This window comes from Talpa occidentalis, unplaced genomic scaffold, assembly GCF_014898055.3.
Source record: "Talpa occidentalis isolate TD23 unplaced genomic scaffold, MPIMG_talOcc4v2.1 talOcc4.5, whole genome shotgun sequence".
Classification (NCBI taxonomy): Eukaryota; Metazoa; Chordata; class Mammalia; order Eulipotyphla; family Talpidae; genus Talpa; species Talpa occidentalis.
In genome coordinates this window covers 117284853-117305890 of record NW_023604861.1, presented here as the reverse complement: position 1 = coordinate 117305890, position 21038 = coordinate 117284853, and the positions used below count along the sequence as shown (strand labels likewise).

Here is a 21038-nt window from a genome sequence, read left to right as displayed (position 1 = left end):
TTAGGAAAGAAGTTTTATCGCTCACTCTTAAGTGACTGTAATTTTGTGTCTGTTACAGGCAGCCAAACCTAATCTTAGCTAATGAAAGTGTAACTTTTCAAAGTTGTGATTCGGCAATAAAAAATGCCTATTGTAGCCTGTGAAAAATTTATCCTCAACCTGAACTAATTATGATCCATTCAAATCAAGAAATTATAAAAATTTTATGAATTTTATGCTCCTTGGGGTCTCTTGAACAAGTTCCACATAGAAATTAAGATTACATTAATTGCAGTTTACATGGTCAAAAGATATCAAAGGCACAGAATCAGAGGTTACTGTATCAGACTGGCAAAATCATAAATGGATTCTCCACATTTATTTGAGTAAGATGATTTTTAAATATTGTATTCATGTTACTTTCTGTTAAGAATTATACTCACCCATACTTTTTGATTTAAGATTCCATGAGTAATAGATCCAGATAAACTTGGAGAGCAGCTTCCTGTTCTGGTTTATTCTCAAACAAAGAAGAGATGAATCTGGTTCAGGTAAGGCTAGATCTGCACTAACATTCTTTCTAGAACATTGGCAGCTCTTGTCCTTTGGAAAAAAGCAGGGGATTTGGAAATGTTGGGAAAGATTCAAGCAAGGTTGCATTACTACCATATTAGTTAAGATAACCAAGGAAGACAAAGATGAAAGAATAGAAGTAAAGATGTGGCAACACCTGTTACCGAACCACTGACAAAATGTTGAAAGCTCTTTGTGAGACACAGAAACTTTGATGTCAAAATATGCTAAATTGCTTGATCTTTCTATAACAATTCCCAGTGCAGTTATTTCTTATTTCTAATTTCTAACACATTTGCAATTCTCAGGTGAGATTAGCACCCCTCCCTTTTTTTTCTTTGTCCTTGGTGGATACATATTGTTTTTGCCCACTCAGTATCCATTCTCACTTTGGGAACAGCATCTATATTTTCCCTTGTGCCCCTTCCTCTGCTCATTTGTTGGGTGAGGCTGACTCTACCTTAGAAGCACCTGGTAATTGGGTCAGAAGGTCATATGATCCAGAGAGATTGAATACTGGTATTTTTTTTTTTTTAAGATTTATTTATTTATTTATACAAGCACTGGGTACAGTCAGAAGCACGGGAGGGTGAGAGAATTCACCAGAGCCAGAGCGGGGAGCAGAGCAGGCAGAAGGACCAAAGTACACTGCTGAGGGGAGCAGCGGGCGGCAGGAGAGGTCTGTGCACCATGTGGGATCTTCGCCGGTGGCCGGGGATCGAACTGGCGCTGCAGAGGCTGCGGGCAGCTTTGCAACTCAGCGCTCAACCGCTGCACCACCGGGGAGGCCCCAATACTGGTATTTTAATATTAGGTTTCTTGATTTTGATACTTATACTGTGGTTAGTAAGAAAATAACAATTTTCTTAGAGGCTATATGCTGAAGTATACAGGAGTAAAGGGTTATGACCCCAACAATGTGCTCAACTCACCCAGGAAAAAACAAGTGAGTTGAACAGATCACAAGCATAGAAATTGAAACAATAATAAAATATCTTGCAAGGCACAAAGCCCAGGACCAGACCCCTTTACATGTGAATTTTTTCAAGCCTTTAAAGAAAAACTAATGTCCATCTTGCTCGAATTGTTTTTTAAATTACAAGATGAAGAAATGCTCCTTTATACTTTCTACAGTGCCAACATTACCCTAATACTGAATCCAGACAAAGACAGCAGAAGAAAATTATAGACAATATCCCTGATAAGTATAGATGTAAAATTATTCAATGTAATACTAGAAAATTGAATTCAAGAATGTAATGCAAGGATTATATACCATGATTTATCCCAGGGATGTAAGGATGGTATAACATATGTAAGTCAATCAATGTAATACAGCATATCAGCAAAAGTAAAGATAAAACTCATGATACTAGCAATAGATGCAGAGGAAGTGTTTAATAAGATTAAGCACCAATTTATGATTAAAATCTCTAAACAAGGTGGAAATAGAAGGAAATTACCTCACCATAATAAATATCATATATCAAAAACTAACATCCAATATAATACTTAATGGTGAAAAACTGAAAGCATTCCCCTTAAGATCAGGGGTGCCCATCACTGCCACTACTATTAAACTCAGTATCAGAGGTTTTGGCCAGACTTATCAGACAAAAACAAGAACTAAAAGGAGCTCAAGTTGGAACAGTAGATGTGACACTATCATTATTTGCAGATCATTTAATATTAGATATAGAGTACCTTACAGACTCCACTAAAAAGTTTTTAGAAACAACAGATGAACACAGCAAAGTGGCAGGTTAAATATCAGCACACAAAAAAACCACAGCCTTTTTATATGTAAATAACAAATAAGAAGCAAAAGAAATTAAGAAAATAACTCCATGTATAGTTATTTCAAAAAGAATTTAATACATCAGAATTAACTTCCAACAAGTGTTTAATGTGTTTGATGTGACCTAATTACAGAAACTGACTTTTTTTTTAAACTTGAAATTACCATAAAAATTAGAAGAAAAATATTTTACATTGGTTTGGAATTTACAGGGGGCTTAGGAATCCAGATTCTCAACTGGCCGCAATTCTTGGCAGCATATAAGGAAATGGCTAAAAGTTCCTATCTCTGTAGCCATGTTGCCCTGAGTCAAATTTTGGTGTCCTGACTCTATATGCTACCTTGAACAAGTTACTTAATCTCTTTAAGTATCAGTTTCAGTATCAGATAATAGTACTTCACTCATAGGAGTACTTATAATGGGGCCAAATAAAATTTTAGCACTTTATGATTATTATTTATCATTCAATAAATAACCATTGATGAGCCGGTTATGTGATATCATTCCCATTTCATAGACTAAGAAACATAGGTTAAGCATAGTTGAACAAACTGTCTACTCAGTAAATCCTGGTGCTTCTTAAACTCAAGTCCCTGACATCAGAGTCAATTCTCCACTACAGTGTTGTACATATAAATGTATCAAGTATTCGTTCAAGCTCATCTCTGGGCTTGATGGTAGAGAATTCTGAAATAATTCCATTCTGGGGGATCAATTTTGGGTAACCCTGAAATTTCAATTGCCTAGAAGCCAGTCCTAGCACTTTGTTTTATTTAAAATTGGCCATAAATTTTTAAATTTACAGACATTTTTGTGGAGACTAGAGATGAGCATTATATCACTTTAGACTATAAACTCTTTGGTGGCAAGGATCATGTTTTGCTAAATGTATAACCAGTAGTTAATACAGACAGTATTTAGCACAAACTCATTGTATATTTGAAGAATGAAAAGCACATCATAGAGTAACGTTTAATCCAGTTCACTTAATAACTTCTCACATACCTCCCATAATACCTTGTCCAATAGCTGCTCTAAAATTGTTTATGAAAGAGTGGAATTGAACTGTGAAGAATTCTACCTCTTGTGAACTTGATGTGATTCTTCCAACTATTCCTGACTGCCAGATCTACGCCATTTTCATGTAAAACCAAATACAGTGATGTCTGGGTTACAAAAAAAATATGTAAGTCAAAATATTTTTGTATCAATAATTTTATTAAATGTAAATGGTATGCAGCAATTAAAAAACAAAGATAGTTAGAATTGGTTTGAAAACATGACCTCACTACATGTGCTACCAGAAATTCACTTTAAATTTAACTACTTATGTAGCCTCAAAGGATGAAAAAAATGTTCATGTAAATGCAAATCAAAAGAAAATACAAGTGGCTACATTAACATCAGACAAAGTAGAATTCAAGACAAAGATACAAAGAAGGATATAACAAAATAAAAAGGGCCATTCCGCAAAAATAAATAATAATCCCAAATGTGTATGCACTAAACAATTGAATTGCAAAATATGTGAGGCAAAGTGTTAGAACTTGAAGAGAAATATACTCATTTACAACTTGTTTGGGGACTTCAACATTCTTTTTTTTTTTTAAACTGCTCTCTTTTTTTTTTTAAGATTTATTTATTTATTTATACAAGCACTGGGTACAGTCAGAAGCGTGGGAGGGTGAGAGAATTCACCAGAGCCAGAGAGGGGACCAAAGAAGGCAGGCTGAAGTACACTGCTGAGGGGAGCAGCGGGCGGCAGGAGAGGTCTGCGCGCCATGTGGGACCCTCCTTCGGTGGCCAGGGAGCAGCGGGGGATCGAACCGGTGCTGCAGAGGCTGTGGGCAGCTTCGCAACCCAGCGCTCAACTACTGTGCCACCAGGGAGGCCCCATACTTTGATTTTGTTCCTTTTGTCCCAGACTTGCCTGGCCCCTTTTACCCCTTTCTTTCTTTTTTTTTTTGTGGGACCCTCGCCCGAGGCCAGGGAACGAACCGGTGCTGCAGAGGCTGAGGGCAGCCTCTCAGCCCAGCGCTCAACTGCTGAGCCAGCAGGGGAGGCCCCCTTTTACCCCTTTCTTATGGGGCCCTGTCAGAAGGTGCCTTAGACTTGCAGCAACCTTTCAGGTCTCAGCGACCCCACTTTGGGTCAACCCTTGTTGACTGGGCACTTAACCAAGTAGGGGATAGGTACCTTTGAGTGTTTTATTGAGAAACTATTATCCTTTCTTCTCTTTATATACACATTAATTGTATTAAAGTTCTTTTACACTAAGTCTCCTTTGTATTTGTGCATATGGATGGTGAGATCCCCTTTAGAGCATGCAAGTTTAGGGGTCTCAGGGTGCCCCTCTGTCACACACTAACACAAGTAACTCCCTTTTGACTTAAATATCACAATTCCTACTTCCTCTACCTTATAACCTTACCCTCAGCCCCATCCCAAAAATAAAAATAAATATCTCAGAAAAATTGACAATCCTTCATTTTCAAAAATCACTGCCTTGCTTCTGCCCTAATCAAAATTTGGGGGTGGAATTTTTTTACTTGGATTTAAGCCTCCTTTTGATTTTTTAAGTGCATATATATTCCTCTAGTGGATCACTGTGGGACTAGGAAAATGGGGTATTTCGGTAATAAAAATCAAGGTTTATGCTCGACAGCTGATTTAGCACAAGGCAGTACTATTGGGACAATATGTTAAGCCCTTCAAAGCGAAAGGAAAATGAAATCAAGAAGGTACACCTTACAACTTAGAGAGACACCAGGCTGTTTCATTTTTTACCGAGCTGAGTTACAAGAGCTCTCCTTCTAACACTTGGCTTTGGCCACTCAGATGCATTTATTTCTTTGTGACATCATGAGCTTGGCAGAACATTGAGAACTGGAGGCTGAGAAAAGAAAAGGCGGACTTCCTGCTCACAGAAGAACCTCTAAGACATCTTTGCTAACACAGCGTTGTGACAAGGCTTATGCATGAATCAGCCATAAATGTTAAGTGGGCTGATGAGAATTGAAGAGTTTATGAGAATTTCTGATGAAGCAGCATGGCAAGGGTTATTGAATGAATGTGGTGCAGCTTGTAATTTAACTCGTCTTGGTCTCTTTTTTTAATCATACATTGTTCTTCATTGAAATCCCTTTTTTCTTTGCTATCAGAATTCCCCCTGCTTCATGAATGAGAATTGAGGCTTTGTGGTAAGAATGCTAAATATTCATTCAAACTGCACCAAATAGGGCTGAGAGACAGTTATTATGGCATATTAGCATCTGATTACAGGAACATGATACCCCCGAGCCTCCTAATTTCCTAATCAATGATTAGGAAATCATTGCACCACACTGATTCACAATCTAGCCTGCACCACAATCTAGTCTGATTTCCCTCTGAAGGACCTAGGAACCAAACCAAAAGCAGCGTCAAGGAAAGACTGGCTGAGTATGCACTTGGTTGAATAAAACAGGTCTTTGAGCTTCCAGCATCCTCCCCCTTCCCTGTCACAGTATGAGCAAGAGCTGCCAGATTTAGCAAAGAAATACACAGGCTCTTCTATTTTATCTGCCAAATCTATTAAAGCCATTAGTAGCACTATCTTAGGCCTCTGCCATCAATCTGTTGGGGGGGGGGGGAGTAATCTGAGATTAGTCAAAATCAATCCCAGATAATCTGCAACAGAACAACCTTCAGACATTGTGAAGAAGACAAGTTCTAGAGCCTTACCTTGGACCCACAGAATCAGGATATTCCAGGGATGGGCTGGGGATTTTTTTAATTTCCAAAGATAATTCGGAGGTACCCAAAGCAGGTCCATTATTAGTGACCTCTGTGTTTTTCCACTCCCAATACATACTTCAAGTTTTTTTTCTACTTGTGGAAGAAGAGATATTAAGGGTACCTGACATTTATTAGAACTTTAATAAATGTGTGTCCCCTTGGGCCCTCCCCAGTGGCGCAGCGGTTGAGCGCCGGGTTGCGAAGCTGCCTGCAGCCTCTGCAGCGCCAGTTCGATCCCCGACTGCCAGGTGAGGGTCCCACATGGCGGGCAGACCCTCCTGCCGCCCGCTCCCCTCAGCAGTGTACTTCGGTCCTTCTGCCTGCTCTGCTCCCGGCTCTGGCTCTGGTGAATTCTCTCATTCTCCCGCGCTTCTGACTGTACCCAGTGCATGTATAAATGAATAAATAAATCTTTAAAAAAAATAAAATAACACACATATTATTAAAAAAATATATATATGTGTCCCCTTAATACTTTCTTTTTTTTTTTTTTTTTTTTTTAAAGATTTATTTATTTATTTATACAAGCACTGGGTACAGTCAGAAGCGCAGGAGGGTGAGAGAATTCACCAGAGCCAGAGCGGGGAGCAGAGCAGGCAGAAGGACCGAAGTACACTGCTGAGGGGAGCAGCGGGCGGCAGGAGAGGTCTGCGCGCCATGTGGGACCCTCCTCCGGTGGCCGGGGAGCAGCCGGGGATCGAACCGGCGCTGCAGAGGCTGCGGGCAGCTTCGCAACCCAGCGCTCAACCGCTGCGCCACCGGGGAGGCCCCCCTTAATACTTTCTTAAATGAACTTTGGATTTCTGGAACAACAGGGATTAAAGAGCAAGGTCCTTTTCCAGAAAGTCCTCTGGAGGAAGAAAGACAGGGGGAGGCAACCGCTGGCCCCCAATCAGACATCCCTCTCCAGGCTGCTGCTCCAAACCTGTCCAAGGCTTCACCCCGTGGGACAAACAGAATGGATCTTCAGGCAGCATACAGGTAAAGAGCAATTACGTACCCCTGCCCTAAACTACCTCTGTACTTTAAAATCCTCTGGATCAGAGGGGAATTCTCCCCATAGACGCACTGTCCCTGATTCCACGCTCTGCATATTCCAGCACTTTATCTGAAAGTCAGACATTAGTGAACATGTTGAGAAGCTCAGGCAATAGAAACTGGTAGAGAATACTGCAAATCAGGATTTGGGTTTAGAAAGACTACAGACCCCAAAATGCAATGTTACCTCCCCAAAACTACTACTCCCAAAATGCAATGCAGCCAGGCTTTGCCAAAGAAAAGAACCACAAACCAGGCTGGAAATTTTGCCTTCGTGTCACCCGCAGGCAAAGGAATGATTTGGAAAGGCCCCAGAGAATATATTTTTGCAGGAGTGGTCACTCCCTAGATCCCGGCGTGGAAGGGGAGGGGTCTGATCCTTGTCCCGCCCTTTCTCCAATAGACTGATCGCTCCCGGCTTGGCGGCAGGAGTTGGAAGTCCCCGGAGTTGCCTGTGCCCTCTTAACTTTCCAAATGGTTTCGGTGACCAGGGCCGTGTTTGGAGACCTGCCCTCAGGGGCAGGAACAGTGGAGAAGTTCCAGCTGCAATCAGACCTGCTGAGAGTGGACATCATCTCCTGGGGCTGCACCATTACGGCTCTGGAGGTCAAAGACAGGCAGGGCAGAGCCTCTGATGTGGTGCTCGGCTTTGCGCAGCTGGAAGGTGGGTTGAACTCTGCCCGGGACTGCGGACCGGCCCCAGACACACCCGGCGCGCGCCCGGGATCCCAGCGGTTCCGGGACCCAGGGGAAGTAACCCCAGTTTAAGGCGGTCCGGGGTGCTTGGATCCGGTTCATTCACTGTGTTGCGCTCCAGTGCTTGGAAAAAAGCAACGTGAAAATAGCTGTAGCAGCTGACCTCTGGTTATCCATTCAGGCTTGGCCTCAATTAATTAAAAAGGGTAAAATAAAATTCCAGCTACCCTGGAGCGATCTTTGAAATGCTTAATCTTGGAGAGGGCCAGAGAGGAGACCGCTGGCTAGAAGGGGCATGGATCCTAGTTCCTCCCTCCTGCCCTTTCTGAAGAAGGAAAAATCAAAGACATGAGTCTTCTACTTCCTTTTTCCCTGATCACATTCTCTCTGAGGCCTGGTTGTCTCAGAAATGCTCATAACTTTAACTCAGTGGATGCACACAGCTTAACCTCCTGGGTCTGTGGGGTATAGTGCCCATACCCCCTGCCTCGTCAGTAATCTGAGCTGAATGAAAAAGCAGAAAATCAATCTATTGTTTAGAATGAGGACTCCTTCCAACAAGGGTGGGCTCTTATTCTGACCCAATCCTTGGGCAATTAAGATCAGCTACTAATTCTGCACTCAGAAGCTTATTCAATGAGACAGACAAGCTTCCCCTCCCCCAACGGAGCCTGCAGTTTATCTGAGAAGATAGACCTTAGCAAGTATTTGCATAAATAAATAATCACAATTGCAGATTAAGGCAAACAAAGGAAAATGTCCATGGGGCTATCTCTTGGCACAATGGTGTAGCAAGAGGGGAAATGTCTGAAAGCTGGCAAAGGGAAACCACATGAGAATTAATATCATTTGCTCTGTAGTAGGGGCGTGCTCTAAATCTGCTAGAGAGGAGGTTTGAGGTTTTCCTTTAGGTATGTTTTTCTGCCTGTCGGTTCTTTACATATGTAACATGGCTTATGGTTGGAGGTCACAGTTCACTCAGAGTATTGGTTTTCTCTTAAGGATACTGAAATTTGTTCCCTTTTCCTTAACAAATGTATATATTTCTGGGGATCCTATTTCTTGCTCTCTGGTAGTCTGTCTGCCTTGGAGCCTCCGCAGATTGGCTTGGAAAAGGGGCTCATCTTCATTGACAATGTCAACGAGGCTATTATAGGACACTCATGGGTAGGAAGGTTCTGGGATGAGGAATATCAGTTCCCCCTCCCCCTCTACTCAATTTACCTTGGAACTTCCAGGACTGGGGTTCACATCCTGTCTTTAGAGTCAGAGGGCAAGGGGGTTGACAAGCAAAAAAAGAGAATTCTTTAGAACCATTTTGTTGAGTCACCACTCTCTGTCAGTACCATAACCATTTTCTAGGCGGAAAGAAAATCACAAAGCGATTACTTGACTGTGCAAAATTGCCCAGTGGAATCAAAGGAAAATTGTATATGTGGACTAGAATTCCAGAACCAGAAAAGAATTGAATATGAGAAGCTGTGAGCACCTGCCTTTTTCACCTCATTTCCTTCTCTGCCTTATTACCTTTCAAGAGGTAACCACCCTTCACACACACACACACACACACACACAGACACACTCTGTACCATTTTTTTCATCCTGATATGAATCACATGGATCTTAAAGCATGGGATGTCTTTGTGGAATTCATATGATGAGGCAGCACCTGGGGAGCCCCAGTTCCTTAATAGACAAAGAAGTTACCATTTTGTTTTGTTTTTTTTAAAGATTTATTTATTTATTTATACAAGCACTGGGTACAGTTAGAAGTGTGAGAGGGTGAGGTTTCACCAGAGCCAGAGTGGGGAGCAGAACAGGCAGACTGATGAAACACACTGCTGAGGGGAGCAGAGGGCACAACAGGAGAGGTCTGCGCCCCATGTGGGACCCTCACCCGGCCGGGGATCGAACTGGTGCTGCAGAGGCTGCAGGCAGCTTCGCAGCCCAGCGCTCAACCACTGCGCCACCGGGGAGGCCCAAGAAGTTACAGTTTTGCGAGGATACTCACAAAAATTCATAAAATGCTAGGTCAAATCAAAGCAATCTAAAATATTGTGAGCATTGGATCAAGATAGACATTATCATTCCTATGCTATAATTTAGATATTTATTTTAAAGGAAAGTTATTTTCAAGAGAAGTTGGAAAAATGCCCTCAGAATATTAAGTAACATTTTTTAATATATAGAGACATCTTTGAGGTTATTGCAAGTAACTCTTTGTTCCCTTTTAAGGCCATCTTTCAGTTTCATAGATTCTTTTAGTATTGCCAGAGATAAAGAAGACTTCATATATATCATAACAGGAAACATAATCATCTCATTCATCATAGTATGAAATGGTGTTCTGCTACTATTTTGATCAATTCTAGGGTATGTTAACTCATGTTAAGAAACTGGCAACAGTGGTTGTCTTTAAGAAAGGATTCTGGCGTGCAAGGGTAGGAAGGAGACTTAAATTTCATTGTATATTCTTTCAGAATGTCTAAGTACATAAAAAATTACATTAAAAAATGAGGTAGATCATTTAAAGCAACAAGACATGGTAGAATAAGCAGCTATCTTGATATTACCATGTCCCCAAAATATTTTGAGCCACAGGAAAGAGTTAAGCATGGATTACCCATGAGACATAGCACTTTTCTAGCTGCTAGGTTAGATGTGAACGATCTCCAATTTCCCAGGTAGATTATATAAACTGTTTGGATCGTGTCCATGACCGGAGGTCAGAATGGTTCAATTTCTCCCTGGGAAAGTGAAGTCTTTTTGCTGTAGAATTGTAAAGAGGTAAATCATATGATCTTATAGTTACAGCATGAAAAGGCTATGAATTTTTCAGCCATTTTTGGTATTTAAAAAATTTGAAAATGTTTTTCATCTACATGCTCTACCTACAGTCACTGATTTCTTTCAAAACCTGTGATGAGAATATTTGCTTATAAGCCACAGGTATAAACAACCTACTCACATAGTCAGCATGACTCCTTCCCTTTCTTATTCTCCCCAGATACGGCAAAACACCAACTATTACTGCCATGAGAGCCTTTATGGAAAAAATAAACTTAATGCTTTGAGAAAGCGCGAGTACATAAGAGGGGGTAGAGGAAAAGGGACCAGTTTAAAGGCTTCAGTTTAATACATTAGAGGGGTTCAAGGTGCCCTTATAGGAGAATTGAGGATTCCTGGTTTGAATCTCTGCTTTGCCCCTTAAAGTAGGTAACCTTGGGCAAATTATTTAACCTCTCCAGATCTGTCCCTTACCTGAAACAAATAGATAATGATGATTAAATGTGCTGTCAGCTGCAATACTGGCAACCAGTGTGAACAATTAATAATTTTTATCTCATTTCCTTCCATTGCCCAAATACCTTTCCCTTTACTTGAAATTTTTATTTCAACTTGTTAACCCTGAAAAAATGACATGAAGAGGCTTTAAGGACAACCAGAAGACATTAAAAAACACACAAACTATCTGAGGTGACTAAGATGCTTGTCAAGTAAGTTTGGGTTCTTTTTAAAGCCAGGGTGTGAAGGTTTTGAGTAAGAGTAGTGAGTAATTTTATTTCAGACTTCAGAGACTCTGGCTGGCGAGTCCTTCGCTGGCCAAGGCGGATGTCAGAGCTGGAGAGCTAGGTATGATAGAAGAATGGAAGGGCCACACCCTGTGGTCATGCATGTATGAGTATGTTCTAAGCAGTGCCTTGCTCAGAAAAAGGGACATACTTTTCCTTGACCTTATATCCAAGTCACTGATTGGTTCAATTAAGTCAACATTTATGGTTCAACCTACAAGTTTTGCCCTTTTTCATGGAAAGCAGCATTTTCTGTGTTTCAATACCAACTTTTCAGTCATGTCCTATTCAGAATTTGGGAGCTGTCACTTTTTGTAATTCTGATTTGATAGAAAAGCTTAGTGACACGAAGATAGTGTAAAATAGAGTTGTCTTGCAGAATTTTTCAGGGACAGTTGGGAGTGGTGGTTTCTGCTGTCCTTGTTGTTTAATCCATAAATACTCTTCATCTATACCAAGGACCCATCTTTCAATTCTTCATAAATTCTTTTAGTATTGCCAAAGGTACTACCTTTATGCTTCTTGTCTCTATGGACTGATTAACTGTTACCAGAAAGTGGCTTCTTCTGAGGGAATTCTTTTTTTTTTTTTTTTTAAGATTTATTTATTTATTTATACAAGCACTGGGTACAGTCAGAAGTGTGGGAGGGTGAGAAAATTCACCAGAGCCAGAGCAGGGAGCAGAACAGGCAGATGGACGAAGTACACTGCTGAGGGGAACAGCGGGCGGGAGGAGAGGTCTGAGCGCCATGTGGGACCCTCACCCGGTGGCCGGGGATTGAACCGGCATTGCAGAGGCTGCGGGCAGCTTCGCAACCCAGCGCTCAACTGCTGCACCATGGGGAGGCCCTGAGGGAATTCTTGAAGCCTGTGAAACAGCAGCCTTGTTGAATATGTCCTTGTTTCCAATTCCTGGCATATGGCTGGCAGAAAGTAGGAGCTTGGGGCACACTTGTTGAATGAATCAAGTTTTGAGTCAAAAATAGATATAGCTGGAGAATTTTGGATAAAAATTCCACTTAACATTTTTGAGATCCTGAAAACAGATGAATATTCTACTTTATATGTTATCAGGGAATTGCAAATTAAAACAGGAGTAAGCCCCATAAGGATCACCAAATCCAGTACTGACAGCACCAAATGTTGGAGAGGATGTGGAGCAACGGGAACTCTCATGATTGCTGGTGGGAATCCAGAATGGTATAGCCACTCTGGGACAGTTTGGTGGTTTCTTATAAAACTAAACATACTCTAACAGTATATATGATGGAGCAATCATACTCTGGAGTCTTTACTCAAAGGAGTGAAAATGGATGTCCCCACAAAACCCCACATACGGATGTTTGTAGCAGTGCCAAAACTTGGAAGCAAACAAAATGTCTTTCAGTAGATGGACAGTACATAGAGACAATGGGATATTATTCAGTGCTAAAAATAAATGAGCTATCAAGTCATAAAAGATAGAGGAATCTTAAATGTATGTTACTAAGCAAAAAACTCCAATCAGAAAAGGCGACACATTGTATGATTCCAACTTTAGAACAAAAAGGCAAAACTATGGAACAGTAAAAACATCAGAGGTTGCCAGGGATGGAAGGAGAGGGAAGAATGAATAAGCAGAACACAGAAGACTTTTAGGGAAATGAAATTAGTCTGTTTGATAGAATAATGGTGGATACGTGTCATTACACATTTGTCCAAACCCGTAGTATGTACAACACCAAGAGTGAATCTTCATGTCAGCTATGGCTTTAAGGGACAATTTCATGTCAAAGTAGGTTCATCAATTGTTATTAATGTACCACTGTGGTGGGGGGTGGTGATATGGGAGCCTATGCATGTGTAGGCATAGCAGGGGCTATAGGGAAAATCTGTACCTTCTGCTCAATTTTGCTATTATAAAAAATTTTTTTTAAATCTATTAAAAAGAAAAACCAAAAAAAGATTGTTTTGTTCTTTGGGCCTCCTTTTGGTTTCCCAAAAGGGGTATTAAAGGTAATAACTTCAAAAGAAAGCTGAGGGCCTCCCCTGGTGGTGCAGGCAGTTGAGCGCAGTGCGGTGAAGCTGTCCGCAGCCTCTGCAGCGTGGGTTTGATCCCAGCCGGCTGGCAAGCGTCCCACATGGCGGTGCAGACCTCTCCTGTCTCACCCGCTGCACCCCTCAGCACTGTATTTCTTCAGTCTGCCTGTTCTGTGCCCCGCTCTGTCTCTGGTGAATCCCCTTACCCTCCTAGCGGATCTGGCCTGTACCCTGTTCTTGTATAAATAAATAAATCTTTAAAAAAAAAACAAAAACAAAAGAAAGCTGAGCAAGCAAAAAGATGTAACTTAGCAGAGAGATCAATCAGCCTGATTTGTGCCAAGGGACACTAGCTATGTCAGTTACCCAGAAAGCCTTGTGTACCCGGGAGCCAGACAGCCCCATCAGATCCTGATTCTGCCACTAACTAGCTGTGTATTTTTTTTTAATTAAAACATTTTTTTTTACATCGTTGTAGTCCCCATAGTTCTCCCACCACCATATCACCTGTGAACCATCACCACATTCCCTTTTGTGTATTTTGAGGCAAGTTAATTAACCTTTTTGTCTTTAATTTCCACACCTTGAATGAGGATAGTAATGGTGTCTACCTCATGAATGTATTGCAAAGGTGAAGTGAGTTACATTTAGAAAGTGCCTGAGACTGAGGACACACTTGGTAAATGTTAACAATAATAATAGGCCATGGGCAGGCCTCTGAGGAACCTGCAGATGCTCAAGAAAATGAACCAGAAAAGGCCTGAAAGAGAATGATTAATGTTTCACTGTGCCCATCAAGTTGGGTAATGGAAACTTGTGACCTAGGAATGGCTGATCAGTTCAGGGTCCATATCCTGGGTAAACATGGGTCATAAGCTTGAAAACTGTTCTGATTCACAGCAGATATGGTGGATCCAGCATGCCAGAGGAAAGGGGGATGGAGTTCTGAGTACATCTGAGCAAGAAATGGAGTAGGAAGTCATCTTGGTGATAACAGAAAAAACAATATACTGCAAACTTTAATCTTTGCCATTATATCAAAACTGGAAGATTCTAACAGAGGAATTTAAAGAAAAGTCCTAGAATAGCCCCAGTTTATGCTCACCAGTATACATGCAACCATCAAAAGGAGCATGTTGATGGACATGTAATCACACAAAGATCTGAATACAGTTGATAAATGAAAAGTCACAAAACAGCATGTACAGTACAATTCTCTTTATATAGAGTATGTGTGTGTCTGCATGTTTTTTTAGATTGATTTATTTATGCATACAAGAGCTGGGGTGTAGGCCAGAGGTAGGTGAGTAGGGGGAGGTGAAAGGATTCACCACAGACAGAGGTGGGAGCAGAACAGGCTGAAATACACTGCCGAGGGGAACAGCTGGTGAGACAGGAGAGGTCTGCACCATGCTGGTTAACTCCCTGACTGAGTCAAACTCATGCTATAGTAGCTGTGAATAGCTTCATAATGCTGAGATTTAACCCCTTGAGCCACCAGGGAGGCCCTGTTTGCATATCTGGATGTGTGCTTAAATTTGTAGTAAAAAAAAAAAACAAATTGGAAGTGTCTGTACCAAACTGTTGGCAGTGGTTAGCACGAGGAGTTGAGAATCGCAAGATGGTTTTCATGTTTTATTCTTCATGAAGTGTAGCCGATTTAACAAATAAAAATACCGAGAAACCCTGTTAAATTTGAATTTGAGATAGATGTTGAATATTTTAAAATATTTTAAGTGTAAATATGTCCCAAGTATAATAATAGTATGAATATACTTACATTTAAAAGTTGTTCATAATTTATCTGAAATTCAGACTTAACTGGGCATCCTGGATTTCCTCTGGGAAACCTACACTCTCTCCTGAGTATCATTTAAACTTCTTTAAAGGTTATTTTCATGAACTAATTGTAGGATTTAAAAAAGTTTAAAGGAAAAGAAAAGTAAGATCGTTTCCTTTCAATATAATTTTTAGTTAAGGTAATTGACTGGCCTAGAAAAAGCAGCATGCATACTAATACCCCAAATTTATAAAAAGAAGAAATAAAGTACATTTGTGTGTAAACTACATAATGGAAGGGTATAGATTAGGATGGTTTAAATTTCTTCCTTGCAGGCTTCCCCAGTGGCGCAGCGATTGAGCGCTGGGTTGCGAAGCTGCCCGCGGCCTCTGCAGCGCTGGTTCGATCCCCGGCTGCTCCCCGGCCACCGGAGGAGGGTCCCACATGGCGCACAGACCTCTCCTGCCGCCCGCTGCTCCCCTCAGCAGTGTACTTCGGTCCTTCTGTCTGCTCTGCTCCCCGCTCTGGCTCTGGTGAATTCTCTCACCCTCCCGCGCTTCTGACTGTACCCAGTGCTTGTATAGATAAATAAAAATAATAAATCTTTTAATAAATAAATAAATAAATAGATTTCTTCTTTGCACTTTATGATGTTTTTAAAAAATGTTCATTAAAAAAACACAAATTACTTTTGGAAAGGGAAAAGGTATATGAAGAACACTAAGGACTAAGATATAGGACTTATATATAGCCACGTTATTAGTTGCAGCATCCCCTCAGAAAAAGGGGTAGGCAGCAGTGTGCACCTCACCTTTGGTATGAAGTTTTAAAAAACACTGTCATCCTGTGTCCTTTCAGGGTACCTCCAGAAGCAGCCCTACTTTGGAGCAGTGGTTGGCAGAGTGGCCAACCGAATTGCCCAAGGAACCTTCTCGTTGGATGGGAAGTTGTATAAGCTACCCATTAACAGACCACCCAACAGTCTGCATGGCGGAGTCAGAGGGTTTGATAAGGTGAGTCTGGGGCATCGGACAGAGTTCCCACCAGGCACACTTCTGAAGTACCTTCAAGCATGCCTCTGCTTACCAGGCATGGTCCTTGACACTGGAGCAAATGCTTGTAAGATGATATAGGGAAAAGGGTAATTCTGAGGAGCAGATTCACTGGCCCTGTTCCATCCTTCTCTAGCTTATCTGACTCTAACAGGCAGATTATAAAAGAAATCAATGGACTTTGGGGGGTGGGGGGCGGGAGGGGAAGGATTGGGGTCAGAATGGGGCGTTTGCAATTGTACGGGGGAATATAAAAATAAAATTTAATATTTAAAAAAAAAAAAAAAAAAAAAAAAGAAATCAATGGACTTTGACTTAGGGAAGATAGGGCACAACTTTTTCGCAGTGTTGAGACCAAGGACTCAGGTTGACCTTAGGCACGATAGGAAAGTGGATTCATAATAATACCTATCACTCATCACACAAGGCATTTGAATATATTATTTCTAAACTTTACTAAAACCTTGTATTCCCTCCAAATGAGAAATATGAGGCTCTGAAAGGCCACAGAACTCTAAGTCGACTGGCCTGGCACAAAGGCCTCATTCTGAGCTACAATGGCTGGTATCCCCCACCCGACACACCCACTCAATATGGCGCCACATCCAGGCCTACTCTTCCCCTGAAGCACCTCATGCCTCAAAGTTACCTCAGACTCTGTCCTCAGACTCTGTCCCTGATTTCCACATTAAAACTCCTATTCCCCAAGTGAATCCCTGAAAAAACAAGTTTAGGAAAGAAAATTGATCACCACGCTTCTCCCCGAGGTAGAAGGCCTGGCCTTCTGCTTCTTACCTGGGTGGTAGTCTGTAGATTAACCCCTTGCTGATTTTCTTCGTAGCCTACTTTCAGATTATGAGGAAGATAATTTTGATAGTTAACGTTCCTTTAAATTATACCATCTAGGCCTCCATGGTTGTGCAAGGGGTTAAGTCGTAGCACTATGAAGCTTTCAGCAGCCACTGCAGCATGAGTTCGATGCCCGCCAGGGAGCTAACTAACCCACATGGAGCAGCAGACCTCTCCTGTCTTGCCCGCTGCTCCCCTCAGCAGTGTATTTCAGTAGAGCCACCTGTACTGCTCCCCACTCTGTCTCTGGTGAATCCTCTAACCCCCTGCACCTCTGGCCTGTACCCCAGTTCTTATATGCATAAATAAATAATTTTTTAAAAAAATAAAAGTAAATTATACAACCCAGGTACTTTCTAGACAAGACATAGAAGAGACAGAAAGTCATGGAAGTTAAGGACTACATTACTTTTTTGCCTCTGACCACCACCAGTCCTGTTGAAAGAAGTTGGTCACTCTGTTTCTCTGTCCCACTGCTTCCTTTTTGTGGCCTTGAACCAGACCGCCTGAGTTGTTCCCCCTTTTTCCATGAAGGGTCTTTTCATACCAAGGCGGCATGAAAGTAGGAGGCCTCTGCAATATGCCAGGTCCATGGGCAAACCCCAACCAGAGGAAGTTAAGGCTGGCTCTGTTTGGATAGGGATCTTCAGAAGAGTTTCTAGCACCTTGTTCCTGTTCCCTCTTTACTACTCTGGTGTTTTCTGTGATTGCTTAACATGTATATATAGAAATATAGAAATATAGCCATATAGAGAGTACACATATCTTTCAATGCCTCCTGAGCCCCTTCTGTGAACCATAGAGCATAATAGGATAAGGGTTCTTGAGACTTAGCATATAGTGAAGGAGCCAGACCCTAACATGCCTGTTACAGGGGGCTACAGAAGTCTCATAATATTGGATATTAGTGGTGTACTATTAGAAATGGGTATGGGCAGGGCTTCCCCGGTGGCGCAGCGGTTGAGCGCGGGGTTGCGAAGCTGCCCGCAGCCTCTGCAGTGCCGGTTCGATCCCCGGCTGCTCCCCGGCCACCGGAGGAGGGTCCCACATGGCGCGCAGACCTCTCCTGCCGCCCGCTGCTCCCCTCAGCAGTGTACTTCGGTCCTTCTGCCTGTTCTGCATCCTGCTCTGACTCTGGTGAATTCTCTCACCCTCCCTAGCTGCGCTTCTGACTGTACCCAGTGTTTGTATGAATAAATAAATAAATCTTAAAAAAAAAAAAAAAAATTAAAAAAAAAAAAAAGAAATGGGTATGGGCAAATTAACAGCATCTGGGGAGGTGAGATTTTGAGCTGCCCTCGATGAAAAAATAACATTTTATTCAATAAGTGGATATGGGTGAGAATAGCAATGCAACAACCAGAGAGGGATGAGAAAGGGTGTGGAATCTTATTATAGAACCACTAACAGTCTTTGGACAGTGGGTTTTGATATAGTAACTCCGGCACTATTAGATGAGCTTTGCTTTAAGTTGCATTTGATCTCAACGATTACGGAATAATTGATGGCTTGGAGGTATATACTTCTCTATTTATATTAACGTGTTGTTTTATTTATTTTTTAATTTTTTTAAAGATTTATTTATTTATGCATACAAGAGCTGGGGTATAGGCCAGAGACGCAGGGGGTGAGAGGATTCATCAGAGACAGAATGGGGAACAGAACAGGCAGACTGACCGAAACACACTGCTGAGGGGAGCAGCGGGTGAGACAGGAGTGGTCTGCTGTACCATGTGGGTTGTTCCCTGGCAGGCCGGGGATTGAACTCGTGATGCAGAGGCTGCAGATTGCTTCATAGTGCAGTGCTTAACCCCTTGCGCCACCAGGGAGGCCCAACATGTTTTAAAAGATGAATTTTGAATAAACTGACAGGACTAGAAATGATAGGAGCAGGTAAAGAAATGATATAAGAGATACAAATTTGGAAATTTTCACAGGGAAACTGAGTCAGAGCATGCTCCCATGAAGAGGGGATATACTTTCCATGAATTATGTTTACCTGATAATATTGGTTTACACAAAAATCTTTCCATTGTGTCCTTCTAAAGGAGGAAAACTGAGCTAGTATTCAAATATTATATTTCTAAAATTTTCCTATTTCAGAATTTTTTTTGTTTTAATCAGACATAAGACAGTGTTTATATTTTAAGTGCCTTGAAAGATCAACATTTCTGGGAGATAATTAGGGTACAAAATTAATTTTTTACTAAGGTCAGTGAATTTGTTTCAAATACCAGCTGCTTTCACCGTAGGTGAAGGCACAAACCTCCACTCCTGCTGAGCTCCCCTTCCTGGCAAATGTAACATCAATAAGAGAGATCCAAGCCAGGGTCTCCCTGCTGGTGCAGGGCTTAAAGTCTCAGTGCTATCAAGCTATCACTGCTGCACCTCCCCCTGCAGTGACCTTTAGGGCTAACCGGCCCTAGGTCCGGCTGGGCAACCAGCGCGCAGGGGAAGAACAGCAAAACCCTACCTGCTGCACCTCCCCCCGCAGTGATCTTTAGGAATGGCTTTCGCCACGGTCCCTAGATCCGGCTGGGCAACCAGTGCGCGGGGAGAACAGCCTGAAGCAGAGGAAGTGCAGCGGAAGTTCCCTGAAATGGCAGAAGCTTATCAATAGATAACGACCACCAAGAACCACTACAAGAATGCTAAAAATCTTATCCCGTCTTTCTAGAACTACAAACTTTAATCCCTTATCTGTCTTTCTAAACTTCCTCCTTTCTTCTATAATGGTCATTGTTTGTTATGTAGATCACCTCCCTGATGGTGATAGACTGAGCCCATGAGCAAGCTAATTTCATTGATAGTCATTCCTGTGCTTTTGGAAAACATATATATACTGGTCACAAACTTAAAGAAAATTACACTCAGATTTTCACTCTTGAAGTGTGTCTGTTTGTCATTTCTTTCGCCGACGCCCTGACCACCCTGCACGCTTCTCTCAACCCTGAGGTGGCCTCATCGTCTACTGTCTACTGCTGTGCTGGTCCGCGGCATATCACCAGCCACTGCAGCATGAGTTCTATACCCAACCGGGGAGCTGACCCACGTGTCGCAGCAGACCTCTTCTTTCTTGCCCACTGCTCCCCTCAGCAGTGTATTTCAGCCTATTCTGCTCCCCCCTCTGTCTCTGATGAATCCTCTCACCCCCCACACCTCTGCCCTATACCCCAGTTCTTGTGTGCATAAATAAATAAAAGTAAATCTTAAAAAAAAAGAAAAGATGCAGGCCATGCCAGGAGTGGGTGGGCAGAGCCTGTGTTACAGGCCACTCCTGTAGCCCACCGTAGCCCCCAGATGTTACTGTCTTTGAAGTTTATTTGGAATAACAGTGTTTAGCCTCAACACTTCTGTTGAAAATGGAGAATTGGACAAAAAAGTGACTTAAACTAAGCTGTGGAAGGATATAGATTGTCAGACCTAAGTTTGAATCATAGCTCTGTCATTCATTACATGTGGACTTCAAATAAAGTTGTTTTTCGGTTTTTGTTTTCATTTTAAAACAATAGGCATGAACTATAAAAGGGCCCTACTTTCCTGAGATGTGGGAGGTGGGCATTGGCAAGTTAATGCCACTGAACTCAGTCTGCTCAGTCTGCATATAAAATGGGGGTAATAATATTTCTTGGAGTCATATGAAATAACTGATGTTCAACAGTTGTTTGTTTGTTTTTTTTAAAGATTTATTTATTTATTTATACAAGCACTGGGTACAGTCAGAAGCGTGGGAGGGGGTGAGAGAATTCGCCAGAGCCAGGGCGGGGAACAGAACAGGCTGACTGACCATATACACTGCGGAGGGGAGCAGTGGGTGCGGCAGGAGAGGTCTGTCGTGCCATGTGGGCCCCTCGCTGGCAGCGGGGGATGGAATTGGGGGTGCTGCAGAGGCTGCAGGCAGCTT

General features: G+C 42.0%; 1 protein-coding gene across 2 annotated transcripts in view; it reads left to right on the top strand.

The window, feature by feature from the left end:
- The first annotated feature begins 460 nt into the window (after positions 1-460).
- Positions 461-21038, top strand: part of GALM (galactose mutarotase) — a 63798-nt gene continuing 43220 nt past the window's right edge. Inside the window, exons 1-4 of one of the 2 annotated variants that reach the window (XM_054701196.1) lie at positions 461-530; positions 6971-7109; positions 7570-7830; positions 16092-16246. In XM_054701196.1, coding sequence (XP_054557171.1) covers positions 7641-7830; positions 16092-16246 — 345 coding nt within the window. In that variant the 5' untranslated portion in view covers positions 461-530; positions 6971-7109; positions 7570-7640. Of the gene's footprint in view, positions 531-6970; positions 7110-7417; positions 7831-16091; positions 16247-21038 lie in introns of those variants that run through there. The other variant, XM_037528205.2, reaches the window with a different exon arrangement.